The sequence below is a fragment of the Myxocyprinus asiaticus genome, chromosome 45 (genome assembly GCF_019703515.2).
Source record: "Myxocyprinus asiaticus isolate MX2 ecotype Aquarium Trade chromosome 45, UBuf_Myxa_2, whole genome shotgun sequence".
Lineage (NCBI taxonomy): Eukaryota > Metazoa > Chordata > Actinopteri > Cypriniformes > Catostomidae > Myxocyprinus > Myxocyprinus asiaticus.
In genome coordinates this window covers 474114-488337 of record NC_059388.1, presented here as the reverse complement: position 1 = coordinate 488337, position 14224 = coordinate 474114, and the positions used below count along the sequence as shown (strand labels likewise).

The 14224-nt window shown below is 41.3% G+C and overlaps 2 protein-coding genes across 4 annotated transcripts in view; one reads left to right on the top strand and one right to left on the bottom strand.

Annotated features, from left to right (window-relative positions):
* The window catches only part of LOC127435309 (ubiquitin carboxyl-terminal hydrolase 15-like), a 277517-nt gene that overhangs the window by 62294 nt on the left and 200999 nt on the right, over positions 1 to 14224 (bottom strand). The window lies entirely within an intron of this gene.
* Positions 1 to 14224, top strand: part of LOC127435311 (myelin regulatory factor-like protein) — a 61687-nt gene that overhangs the window by 7703 nt on the left and 39760 nt on the right. For all 3 annotated transcript variants that reach the window (XM_051688700.1, XM_051688699.1, XM_051688698.1), the window contains exon 2: positions 4405 to 4503. In XM_051688700.1, the coding sequence (XP_051544660.1) occupies positions 4428 to 4503 (76 nt within the window). In that variant the 5' untranslated portion in view covers positions 4405 to 4427. The remainder of the gene's footprint in view (positions 1 to 4404; positions 4504 to 14224) is intronic.

Below are 14224 nucleotides of genomic sequence, written 5' to 3'. Positions count from 1 at the left end.
GGGGCCTGTCTCCCTCAGCAGATCTTCGAGCCGGGACTCTGTGAGCTCACTCGATTTCCAGTTTATGGCCTGATATGTTGAGCAGACTCGGGAAGAGCTCATCCAGAAATTTCACCATATCTCTGCCCTCTTCATGCTCAGGAATTCCAACAATTCTTATATTGTTCCTTCGATTCCTATTTTCGAGATCTTCCAGTTTTTCCAAAATATATTCCAAGTCTGTTTCGGACGTGGTCGGATTAGCGGATAATTCCCTTTCTGATGACTCCAGATAATCAATTCGTTTCTTAACATCTGCCACTCTTGTGACCAACTCAGAGAATTTTGTTTCCATCGCCATAATCGATCGACGTATTACAGCGAGATCCTCCAAGTCAGCAACATCCTTCGTCAGCATCACCGAGATGTTGGACAGTTGACGCTGGATTTCTTCTCCCGACGTGCCATCCAAATCGAGTCCCCGGCTCGCAGGGCCGCCAGAGGTTTCAGCTTGAGCACATAAGTGTCTTTTAATGTCTCCAGAGTCTGAGGATTTTTACTTCTTTGCCATGCTTACCTCAAAGAGCAAATATGTAACTGGGTGTATCGAATCTCACCGGTTATAACATGAAAATAATAAAAAAACCAGCAAAGTGCGCAGAGCTAGCCGCTCACACGTCTGCTTCTCGCATGGCGTCACCTGACCTCCTCGTGCTTTGGATTTTTTGGTGAATGAGGCATACTGTATGATCCGACCCCTAAGAACCGCCTTAAGTGCATCCCAAGCCACGCCCACAGAGGATACTGAGGACCAGTTGGTCTCCATATAAACATTGATTTCAGCCTTTAACCTTTGTTGGAATTCAGGTATTTGCAAAAGGGATAAATTAAAGCGGCAACTATATGATTTCTTTTTCTCCATATGTGGCAACACCTCTAAACACACCAGGGTTTGATCTGAGAGTAAAATGTTTCCAATTGAGCAATCAACAACAGATGATATGAGGGACTTAGATATATATATATTTTTTAAAAATCTATTCGAGAGTAAATCTTATGGACTGATGAAAAAAATGTATAGTCCCAACCAGATGGGTTCAAAAGTCTCCAAATATCTGTAAGACCAAGATTTTTACACATCCTGTGAAGCATCAATGTTGCTCTAGGGGGCTTGTGCACTTTTGCTTCACTATGATCATCAAAAGATTAAAGTCTCCTCCCAATATTATATCATATGGGGTGCCAGTGGCTTGCAACATCCCATCAAGATCTATAAAAAAGCCCTGATCATCAGCCTTAGGTGCGTAATTATTAGCCAAAATCAACCTTTACCCCTGAATTTCTACTAAAACAATAATGACTCTTCTTAATTTATCTTTAATCTGTTTGAGACATTTGAATTTTAGATGCTTACTTATCAGTGTAATGACTCCCCTGCTCTTACTTGAGCCAGCACTAAGGAAAACATGTCCACCCCATATCTTCCCAAATATTTCAGCTTCCTGCGGGGAAAGATGCATTTCTTGAAGAAACACTATATCATATTTCTTACACTTAAGAAAATAAATGAACTTCCTTCTTTTTATGGGGTTCCCCAACCCATTCACATTCCACATGGAGAGAGACAATCCACTCATAATAACATTTCACATTTTGACATATGAGAAAAAATTGATTGTGTGTCAAAAACAAAATTATAAAGACCACATTCCAACATTAATGCAACAATCAAACCCCGTACTTCCCCCAGAACCAAACAAACAGAAAAAAGAAAAACATGCGCATTAACCCCACGCACAACAGCGCCAACTGACATCCATCCCTCTAAACTCAAAAGGTCCATGTCCGCTTACGAGAGCCCCTGCGACAACTTTGCCATCGGATTGCTCAAGTCCGGTGTTTCTATAAAAATTTTGTGAGACTTACACAACAGAAGATAATCTATAAAATCTATAAAACAAACTCCAGCCAATTGGCAGAATAAACATAAAGGGAGTGTAGATTCCTCCACATAACTGTCCCGAAGGTGTGTTCCTCCACAAAACAAACTCCAGCCGCTAGGCGGAACCAGCACAAAAAAAGAAGAAAAAAAAGGGCACTCAGTTTCATTGGACAGTCAAACGAATATTCAGTGAGCCGACACATTCAGCTGCTACATGAGTGCAGCAAATGACCTAATCACTCCAATAACTTGCAAGAAATACTCCACAAAACAAACTCCAACCAATAGGAGGCAAAAGCACAAAGAACATGCAGATTCATCCACAACTGTCCCGAAGGAGTGTTACTACACAAAACAAACTCCAGCCGCTAGGCGGAACCGGCACAAAAAGAAACAAAAAAGGCGCTCAGTTTCCTCGGACAGTCAAGTGAATGTTCAGTGAGTCGGTCCACTTGGCTGCAACGTGAGTACCACAAAATAACTTACTCCATTGACTTTATGAAGGACAATGCTTGCTGGGGACATGTGAATGTTTTGTGGCCATCCTTAGCATCTATTCTCAATTTGGCCGGGAACATCAGTGCAAAAGCGACCTTCCATTTATATAAGAGTTTCTTGCATTCCTTGAATCGTTCACATTTCTCTCTTGTCAAATTCACAAAGTCAGAGAACAAGAAAATGCTATGGTTCTTCCAAGAAAGCCTTCCTTTATTCCTCGCCTCACATAACACAAGATCTTTATCGGCTGATCTAAGAAATTTGGCCAGAATTGATCGGTCTCCCTCAGCCGGAATCCTTTGAGCTCGCTCGATTTCCAGCTTATGGCCTGCTATATCAAGCAGATTCGGAAGGAGCCCATCTAGGAATTTCACCATATCCTGTCCTCCTTCGCCCTCAGGAATTCCGATGAAACAAATGTTATTCCACTGGCTACGGTTCTCCATGTGCTCCAAATCCACCTTGGTCGCTAGCGGATTAGTAGATAATTCCTTCTCCGATGACTCCAGATAATCGATCCGTTTCTCAACATCCCCCATTCTTGTAACCACCTCAGTGAATTTCGTCTCCATGGCAGTGATCGATCGACGTATTACAGCAAGATCCTCCAAGTCAGCAAAAACCTTCGTCAGCATTGCCAACATGTTCAACATTTCTCGCCGAATTTCCCGAAACTCTCCGACCAAATCAACTCCCTGGCTCGGGCCTCCGTGGGGGTGTCAGCTTGAGCATGTAAATGTCTTTTAATGTCTCCAGATCCCTAGGATTTTGAATTCTTTGACATATTGTCCTCCTAGAACAGTTATGAAACAGAGTGTATAGAATCTCAAAAAGTGCGCAGAGCTCGCCGTTCACACGTCCGAACCTCGCATGGCGTCACATGACTCCCTATATCTAACCATTCTTAAAATAAGATGAATTTACTTGACAAGCAAAATGGCATAAAATATTAAGTCTCGTTTTCAGAGAAATCTGAACAAATGTAGTTAACTTTTGCTTAAAACAAGGAAAAAAAAAATCTCCCAGTGGTGTAAGAAAAATACATTTGTTTTCCTTTTGAATTAAGTTTATTTTTCTTACCCCAGTGGCAAAGACTTTTTTCTTGTTTTAAGCATAAAACTCACTAAATTTATATTTCTCTGAACCCCCACCCCCCCGCCCCCACAAAATATCTAATGCAATTTTGCTTGTCAGGTAAATTAATCTTTTTTTAAGAATGTTTAGATCTTTTTTTACTGTAAAACGAGACAAAAATACTAATTAAGAAAAGGATTTTTTTAAATTTTTTTTGCAGCGCAATGATCCTTTAATGATACATTTTTGAACCTAAATTAGATTTAAATTTCAATAAGAATAAAAAAAATTAAAAAAAGGACAATATATTCCCTTGTGTAGTCATTTATGTTGATTTGATTTGTATGTGAAGCTTGATCTCAGTTAGATCAACTAAAATGGCTGCCATCATTCCAGGCCATAAGCACAGAGCAGGAGCCTGTTTAGAGAGGATGTTTGTTTTGCTCTTCTTTTACTTTGACTTTTTATACTTTTTTGAAAATGTATGTTTAAGCAACATATAGTTCAAATTTAGAAGTATTTAAGAATTGTTGACATATGTTTGCAAATTCTACAGCAAGAGACAAAATGAATAAATGTAACCAGATCATAATAATACAAATCAATATTGCTTAAAATGACACAGTAGTGTAATTTCCTGAAGTGGATAGAAAAATCTAATCCAAACTACACTAGACGAATAATAAATGTCAAAAGTAAAACAAAGATCCACCTAGAATACCTTTACTGTGTGGGATCATAATATTGTTTCTTCCCAATGTGTTTCTCAGTTAGATTACATTAGAAACATATTGAATGTGCTATGAAAGCTCAGTCCTTTAATTGGGGAAAGGTTGACAGATTAGTATTTGGGTCAGTTAATGCTATCTAATCACATTAAACATCCAGCCTGCCCTGTGTCGTTCACACAGGGGTTTGAAATCAGTAGCACTTGATGAACTTTAGGAGACCTGGAGAAGTTCCAATGGATGTTCTTGGTGAAAATGAGGCTCTGCAGCAGTTCTTCAATGGTAAGATACCTGATGAAAAATGATTTAGCTGATTCTCGTACAATGTTAAATATCTGTTTTAATGGTCTAAAGGCCTTTTTACACATTATTAAGAGATGAATCGTCGATGGCCCGTTCACTTTAAAAGCAAGGCGAATGATCACCGTTAGCACATCCACACCATTACAATAAGTGCCACCGATCGACAGTCAGTTTACTCCAGTAGAGTAAGGGGTGCAACGCACCTTTCAGCTGGTCTGCCCATCACCTGTCATGGATGAGAAGAAGAACTACTTGACAAGCTCATGGGGTGCTTCTCTATACCCTTATTCAGGGGTACTCAAATCTAAATCTTTGTGGTCCACTTACCAATTTTCCATTGAGCTGAAGGTCCACACAGTAGACCAATTTTGTGACAGGTATGGTAGATGTCAGTTTACTGCTCTCCCCATTTATTTGCAATCCGCAAACTGTCGTAACACGCTAGTTGACCGTTACAGCCGTTAGTAGAACCCCAGAGTTTGGTATCTTAGAGTATCTCTGACCGGAGAGTGTCTCTTACAAAAAATCTAAACTAGCTACAAACTTGCCGGAAATTTGCAGCAAATTTGCCGCTCATTATTTTCACATGCAAAAGAGCTTTTGTTTCGCTGCAAATGTTTGCCAGAAGTTTGCAGCTTTTTGCAGTAGTGGTGAACCTCTGGCAAACCTTTGGCAAAAATTGACAATTTGCCGCAAGTTTGTCGCAAAGCTTGCATGTGAAAATTATCAGTGGCAAATTTGCGGGAAGTTTGCTGCAAATTTGCCATGAACTCTAGATTTTTGTAAGGGGTGGAATTACAGCATCGACATAGTGATGCCATTATCAAAATCAAATCAAATCAAATCACTTTATTGTCAAGCAGCCATATACACAAGTGCAATGGTGTGTGAAATTCTTGGGTGCAGTTCCGATCAACATAGCAGTCGTGACAGTGATGAGACATATACCAATTTACAATAACATCAAATTAACACAACACAATTTAAACATCTGTTATACACATAATTACACTCAACAATATACAAATAATAACATACACTGTACAGTATACAATACGCTGTTTTTTTTTTTTTACTATATAGATACACATTATTCATATAAAAAAAATATATATATATATATATATATATATATATATATATATATATATATATAGTATATAAAATATAGAATGTACAGTATTGTACTGTATTGACATTCAGGCTGTCGGTTGATAGTCAGTTGTTAAGAGAGAACATAATATAATAATAATAATAGAATTTATGACAGTCCGGTGTGAGATATAAGAAGAGTAATAAAGTGCAGGGCTGATGTATTTTGATCGTGGGAGATCAAGAGTTCAGAAGTCTGATTGCTTGGGGGAAGAAGCTATCATGAAGTCGGTTGGTGCGGGTCCTGATGCTGCAATACCGCCTACCTGATGGTAGCAGTGAGAACAGCCCATGGCTCGGATGGCTGGAGTCTCTGATGATCCTCCGAGCTTTTTTCACACACTGCCTTGTATATATTTCCTGGAGGGAGGGAAGCTCACCTCCGATGATGTGTCTGGCAGTTCGCACCACCCTTTGCAGTGCTTTGCGGTTGTGGGCGGTGCTATTGCCGTACCAGGCGGAGATACAGCCAGTCAGGATGCTCTCCACAGTGCAGGTGTAGAACCGTGTGAGAATGTGGCGGTTCATTCCAAACTTCCTCAGCCGTCTCAGGAAGAAGAGGCGCTGATGAGCCTTCTTCACAACGACTTCAGTGTGGACGGACCATGTGAGTTCCTCAGTGATGTGGACACCCAGGAACTTGAAGCTGCTGACTCTCTCCACTGGTGCTCCATTGATGGTGATGGGACTGTGTTCTCTGTCTTTTCTTCTGAAGTCCACCACAAGCTCCTTTGTCTTACTGACGTTGAGGGAGAGGTTGTGCTCCTGACACCAGTGTGTCAGAGTGTGCACCTCCTCTCTGTAGGCTGTTTCATCATTGTCAGTGATCAGACCTACCACCATCGTGTCATCAGCAAACTTAATGATGGCATTGGAGCTATGTGTTGCCACGCATTCATGTGTGTACAAGGAATACAGTAGTGGGCTGACAACACAGCCCTGCGGGGCTCCAGTGTTGAGGGTTAGTGATGAGGAGATGTTGCTGCCTATTCTAACCACCTGGCATCTGCTTGACAGGAAGTCCAGGATCCAGCTGCACAGCGAGCTGTTTAAGCCCAGAGCCCAGAGTTTCTCATCTAGCTTGGAGGGCACTATGGTGTTGAATGCTGAGCTGTAGTCTACAAACAGCATTCTCACATAAGTGTTCTTTTTTTCCAGGTGGGAGAGAGCAGTGTGTATTGTAGATGCAATGGCATCATCAGTGGAGCGGTTGAGCAGATGTAATCTCTGATTAGTCTCTCAAAACATTTGCTGATGATGGGGGTCAGAGCAACAGGACGCCAGTCATTTAAACAAGTTATTTTTGATTGTTTTGGTACAGGCACAATGGTGGATGTTTTAAAGCATGTGGGGACTACAGACAAAGAGAGGGAAAGGTTGAAAATGTCCGTAAAAACACCAGCCAGCTGGTTCGCGCACGCTCTGATGACGCAGCCCGGAATGCCGTCTGGGCCAGCGGCTTTGCGGATATTCACCTGTCGGAAGGATCAGGTTACATCCGCTACAGAGACGGAGAGTGAACTAACCTCTGTAGCTTCAGCCGCGAGAGCTCTCTCCGCGAGGGCGGTGTTATTTCCCTCGAAACGAGCATAAAATGTATTTAGCTCATCTGGTAGAGAAGCAGCAGTGTTCATGGCGGAGTTTTTATTCCCTTTAAAGTCCGTGATGATGTTAATTCCCTGCCACATGCTTCTAGAGTTGGTGGTGTTAAACTGTCCTTCAATCTTGCTCCTGTACTGGCGTTTTGCTGTTTTGATAGTTTTTCGGAGGGCATAACTGGCTTGTTTATGCTCCTCCGCGTTCCCGGAATTAAAAGCGGAGGTCCGCACATTAAGTGCCGCGCGAACATCGCTATTGATCCATGGCTTCTGATTTGGATAGATTCATACAGTTCTGGTCGGAATCACTTCCTCTACGCACGTTCTGATGAAACACATTACGCTATCAGCGTAAAGCTCGATGTCATCATCAGAGGCGGACCGGAACATCTCCCAGTCCGTGTGATCAAAACAGTCTTGTAGCATAGAGTCTGATTGGTCCGATCAGCACTGGATCGTTCTGAGGGTGGGTGCTTCCTGTTTCAATTTCTGCCTGTAAGCGGGCAGAAGCAGAATGGAAGCGTGGTCCGATTTGCCAAATGGTGGGCGGGGGAGGGATTTGTAGCCATCCCGGAACGGAGAGTAGCAATGGTCCAAAACCCGGTCCCCTCGTGTGTTGAAACTAATGTGCTGGTGATATTTTGGTGCGACTGATTTTAAACTGGCTTTATTAAAGTCCCCGGTCACAATGAACACGGCCTCAGGGTGCGCGGTTTCCTGCTCACTTATACTCCCATACAGTTCCTTGAGTGCCCGGTCTGTGTCGGCTTGTGGGGGGATGTACACAGCAGTGATAATGACCGCTGTGAATTCCCTCGGTAGCCAGAATGGTCGACACAGAAGCATAAGAAATTCCAGATCAGGAGAACAGAAAGACTTGATAGAATGTACGTTCCTCTGATCACACCAGGATTTGTTGATCATAAAACATACACCGCCTCCTCTAGTTTTACCTGAGAGGTCTTTCGCTCTGTCCGCTCAGTGCACGGAGAACCCCGCGGGTTCAATGGCCGAGTCTGGAATCTCCGCAGACATCCAAGTTTCTGTTAGGCAGATAATGCAGCAGTCCCTCGTCTCTCGTTGGAAAGAGATCCGTGCTTTCAGCTCTCAGAGCTTGTTATCCAGAGACTGAACATTTGCCAGTAGAATAGTGGGTAGCGGGGGTCGATTTGCGCGGCGTCTTACTCTGATGAGAACGCCGGCTCTGTTTCCCCTTTTCCTTTTGCATTTCCGCGGCCGTGCTGCCCAGACAAAGGGCTCTGCTTGCGTGTTTGTAAACAGCGGGTCGGCATTGAGGAATGTGAAGTCCGGTTTTCGGTGTGAGATCGCTGAACCAATGTCCAAAAGTGTTTGTCTGTCGTAGACAATAAGGCAGACAACATCCAAGACAAAAAACATAAGAATTGTGAACAAAACAAACAAAACATTGCTACGTTGTGTCAGAGCTCGCAACGCAGCAGCCATACTCGGCGCCATCTTGAGTCAGTCCATCCATTATGCTGCTCTGATTGGATGTTGTTGTCACATGTTAAGAACAGAAGGGAAGCGAAAGTACTGGCTATCTTTTTACTTGTTCATATGATTCTGTTGCAGACATTTAACACGCTAGTCTAAAAGGCCATTCACACCAAGCTTTTATACACGTATGCTTACACAATCACTTAGCCAGGTGTCAGATAGCTAGCACTAAGATTTAGATCTCGGTCTGTATTGAATTGTCCTTCTGTCCGAATCCGTACCGGAGTCCGCCTATTGAGTACCCCTACCCTAATTGATGCATCCTTGTTTCCTCACTCCTCTGTCTTTGAGCCTGTGACCAGTGAAGGACATATCAATTCCTCCAAATCAAGGAAGCGAGGATGAAGGACAGAGAAAGCATCCTGAGGAAGCTTGAACAAGAATGCACGGTGGATCCTAGGTGGAAGATGTTTTTGTCAAAGCACCTGATGCACGCATTAATTCTCCTCACCTTCACATCTGACACAACCGTTTTAATTAATGTTTCACCTTTGCAGTTCAAATAAACAATAATTGTCACATATTTCAACATTGCATCTTGAATTATTACAATTTGTTATAATAATTCATTTGTTATATAATTAATCACATTTCATCAACATAACGGCAAGTGCTCCTAGGTAATGCTGTTGAACAAAGATGGTGCTCTGAAGTGACACTTGAGTAATCAAGGACATTCAGTTTTACAAATTTCACAATTTCACCTGCAGGATGAGACTACTGAACATGTATAGACTACACCACAGTCTGAGTGGTGATTAGAAAGAATTGAGTGTAAAAATAATATTATGTTTTTGCTTTTCATGCATTTGGTGCAAATGAAATGCACGTCCTCACTGCTGGTTCAGGATTTCTTCCTCGAGTTCCTTCAGCATTTAATATTGGTGATCAAAACAGCTTTCTGTGCTTTAGCGGCACCAGTTGCGCTGGATTTGGTAACAGCTGCAGCTCCTGACATGGAATCCAAAGCTTATTTTATTGGTCGCGGCTTTTCATCGTTGGGCAAAGAAAAAAGATTGACGCGCTCACCGTAAAAAAAACATCACTTTGTCAACGTGTAAATGTTCGCTCGTGGTGTGAATGGCTTCAAAGGAATCCATAATTTCTATTCAAAATGTTAATTGTGGCGAAAATTCGTGTTTGGTGTGAAAAGGCCTCGACAATCAGAAATGTGTGCACTGTGGGCAAATGCTATTTTTGTTTGTCTTTTAAGTACTTCACCATATGTAAATTCCCATTATAATGAAATCTGAGTTCATAGTAGTGAATAGCAGAATGGAACTTTAGATCACTCCTGTTCACCCTGATTTATTTGAAAAAAGTTCCTGAAAGATTTAATATTATTTTGGTTGAAAATGGGTGTTGAAAGCAATGTATTCGAGTAGGAAGTGACATGAATTCAGTATAAATACATGTTCTTCAGTGTCAAAAATAAAGTAAAAAAAAAAAAAATACTTTAAAATAATATTTTAGCATGCATATTATTAGCTACAAATCAGTTTATTACTGAAACCTACCAGTCTAGTCTAAACAGTCATTAATTCAAATTACATGAACATAATAATCTGAATTTACTGACTTATTTTTATCTAAATTCGTGTTAATATTTTATAAATGTATGCTGTTCTGTCATCAGTAGTCATTATTTCTTTCAGAATTACATGAAGTTAAAATAATTCTTAAAAATTGTAAGACAAACCCCAGAATCTATACATATTCATCACTTATTATTATATGCTAACAGCATTCCACAACAAATTAAGGACTATGAAAAAACGTGTTTTATGACCTAATATCATTGTATGAAGGTTCTACAGTGTATTATACAGTCTTAATAGAATTTCTAAAGGACGTTACAGTAAGATGACACAGCAGACTCACAGCTGTATAAGGTGGCTGGAAAATGTTGTAATCTACATACTGGTGCAGTTTAACAGCGTCAGTTCAAGGCCATGGATCCATAAAGAGTCAGAAGAGCAAAAAGATCAAGGCCCATTACATGAAATTTTCCTTTAGACCATTTCAGATTCTACTGGGATTACCCAATATCAACACTTCTATATTCCTGTGGTGGTACGTGCTATTAAGGTTGTCCTGTCCAGGCACCTCATGTTCATCTTCCCTTTTCACTCTTTAAATTAGTTTTCGCAGTCCCATTATTACTGCGGAACATTTCTCTGAAGTACTCTGGGATGCGTTTTATCTATGATGGGGGCCTTGACACTTTTCAAGCCCTGCCCCGCTTCTTTCTGACTAGTATATAGCTACTGGAAGCTGGTCTTTTGTTCAAACTGTATTTTAGCAGCTTCTAACACCCAATAGTAACATTTAGACAACTTAGACTAGTGAAGCTGGTTGACCAGCATGGTGTTTTTGGTAAAACTGTTTAACAGCAGTATGTTAAGTAAGCCAGTCGTCCGTGGTTAAGCAGCCTTGTGGGGGCAAACCAGTATGCTAGTATCCCATGCTGATGGGGCACTGGTGAAGAGTGCTCCAAGAGCATCCTCGTTTCCTTGTTTCTCCATTCTCGAGCCCTCGACCCAGAAACTGATTAAAGTCCGTCATCATGAAGGACATATCAATTCTATAAATGCACAACAAGGAGTCAAGGACCGAGGAAAGAGGAAGCTTCAAGAGGATGCTTGAGCGACGAGCATCCTATGCGATAGTCTTTTTTGTCAAAGCACCTGAAGCACAAATAAGTGCACGTTTTACAAATACATTTTTAAAATTTACAAATTCCTCCGCCCTCATTTCCTTTCCTTGCATCCTTTTTTTGCGTCCTTAAAGGGAGGTGTTAGGAAGCAAGGAAAAGAAGCAAGGAAAGGAATTAAGGATACACAATTTTAGAAATGAGAAGCACCCCTGGTGTTTCTGCTCACTTTGTTCATGTGACTCCTAGGTACTTGTTGGACAGCACCACCTCTAAGCTCTCCAGATTGTGCTGTTGCATTTCTGAAGTGATATTATGGTTTTTCGGGTTGGCAGACAACAACATTGTTTTTCAAATCTAAAGTGAAGTGCTCTTACACAGCTGACACCTCTTGTCATCCGTGGACTCATCGTGGACACTTCGCCTTGTTTTCAATTTTGCGATTCTTCCATTTTGTAATCAAGGAATTTTTTTAATAGAGTAATCAAATTAAATCGAATAATGGTGACAGCCCTAGTCATTAGACAACTTTGCTGACATCATGAGGTAGTGTTAAATTGGAAACATTGGAAATCTATTGTTGTGTAAAGGGTGAAAAAGTTATCTTACTTGCTCAGCTGCAAACTACTATCTCTGACAAACAGTCCTGTAGCTGCAAGTCCATGTGACAATACCTGCTCCCATGGTGTTAACTGATAGGTCATTTGTTGTGTAATTGTTTAGCCAATCAATTTGGATACTCTCTTTTTGCCTAAAATTTTAATTAGCTAAGTTTGCAAGTAAGCCATTTTCACTGCAGCATGCTGCGAGAGTTTTCTCTGAAAATGTGATTTGCTAAGGTGGTTGCTGGGGCTTTTCTTCTATCAGCTTGCATGATAAGGTCTGCTTTTGGCCATGACACAGAGAAGCACTTCTTTATCAAGGTAACCCATAGCCAAATCAGGCACTGGCACACATCACTATCTTAGGTCATTAGTTTAAATAAATCTATAAATAGCCAGGCTAAGTCACTGGTTAAATAAGCTCTGGGCTTTCCTGGTCCAGATACACAAAACCCTGCACTCCAAAGACACACGCACACACACAAATGCACTAGAGACTGTTGTGTTGGAGCAGATGGAGGGTCCACCTTGTGCATTTTATCTGTCCAACCCTGAGTGTTTCACAGGAGCAGGGCATCATATGGGCACTTATTCAAGTGTATATGGACTTCCTTGTGAACGTGCACAATGACTGACAGGCAGAAAATCTTCTGATTGGCTAAACAAACAATTCACCTCCTCAGCTACACCTTTCTAGATCTGCTACATGGGGATTTTATTTATGTCTAATTGTGCAGCAGCGTGTCATACATGCTTGATGCAACATGTCTTGTTCTTTTCGAATGTCCACATGGTTAAATCAGTATGTCTCCGTACTTGCTCTGCTGCAATAGCAGCATAGCAGATCTAGTCTGCCAAGACCAATATCCTATCAATATGTCATACTCGCATTAACATGCCATCTTTCCGAGAGCTGTCATGACTCAAATGAGTGCAATATGCCTATAATGATATAATACTGAGACAGTGGAGTACAATAAGTCAAATATACAATCAGATATACAGTTAAATATATAAAAAATCAAGCAGTGGGTGAAATGGCAAGTGTCAAGAAACAGTACACTTGGATGTGTGTACTTACTACTCGCAGTCAGTAGCAGGTTGTGCCCAAGCAAAAAATAAAGTGCAAGGAGAGTGTTGTTTATGTATGTGAATGAGTCCTTGAGTTGTGTGTTATGTATGAGAGAGAGTGTCCTTGAGTTTTTGTAGTGTGTGTGTGTATGAGTCTTTCCTCATAGTAATCCAGTTGAGATGGGTTGCAGCAAGGTACAGTAGAGGTAGGGGAGGCTCACTGAGGCTGTTTAGTAGCCTCAGAGCTTGGGGGTAAAAACTATCCCACATGTTTTGTTCTTCAAACTATGATACCGCATACCAGATGTCATTAGTATGAAGAGTCCATATTCTTGGGTGGGTGGGGTCCTTCATAATATCATTGGATCGCCTACCAAACCTTTGATTAAACAACTGGTCCGTAGTTGAAAGTGTAGATCTAGTGATTTTCAAGCTGTTTGTTAGCAAACTATAAATAGTTCACCTGTAAAAGTTCAGGAGAATTTTGGATGGCATACTGAATTTCATATGTTTCCTAAGAAAGTACAGTCACTGTTGTGCCTTTATTATTTGGTTAGTGTTGAATGTCCATGACAAATCATCACTAATGTGAATCCCAAGGAATTTGTAGTTCACTCTCTCCACCTCCAACCCCCTCTATGTAAAGCAGCTGGTGCTGATATCCTCTTCTTGATCTCCAAAGGTCCACAACCATCTCCTTAGTTTTATTGATGGTGAGGGACAGGTTGTTGTTCTGGCACCATGACGCAAGGCCTGCCACCTCACTCCTATACTCTGTCTTTTCACTCCTCAGTATTGGCATGTTTGTGAGCATTTTTGGGTTGATTCCTTTGTCAGTGGAGAGCTTCCTCAACTCCAACCTCACCTGGATGGCAAAAGTGGGCAATGGTCCTCATCCCATTCCACATCTTTTTCTACATCATCTCTGTCTTCCCAATTCAGTTACCCCTATTTTCAGACACAAATGCTTAGAAGGTTCAGCAGGTTTCTCTGGTCCTCATGTTTGTTTATTGGTTAACAGTGTCTTTGTGGTAAGGTTTAGGTGTTAGGGGTTGGGCCATTCAAACAAACTGAGCAGTGGTCTGATAGTGACACAAAGCACAGTG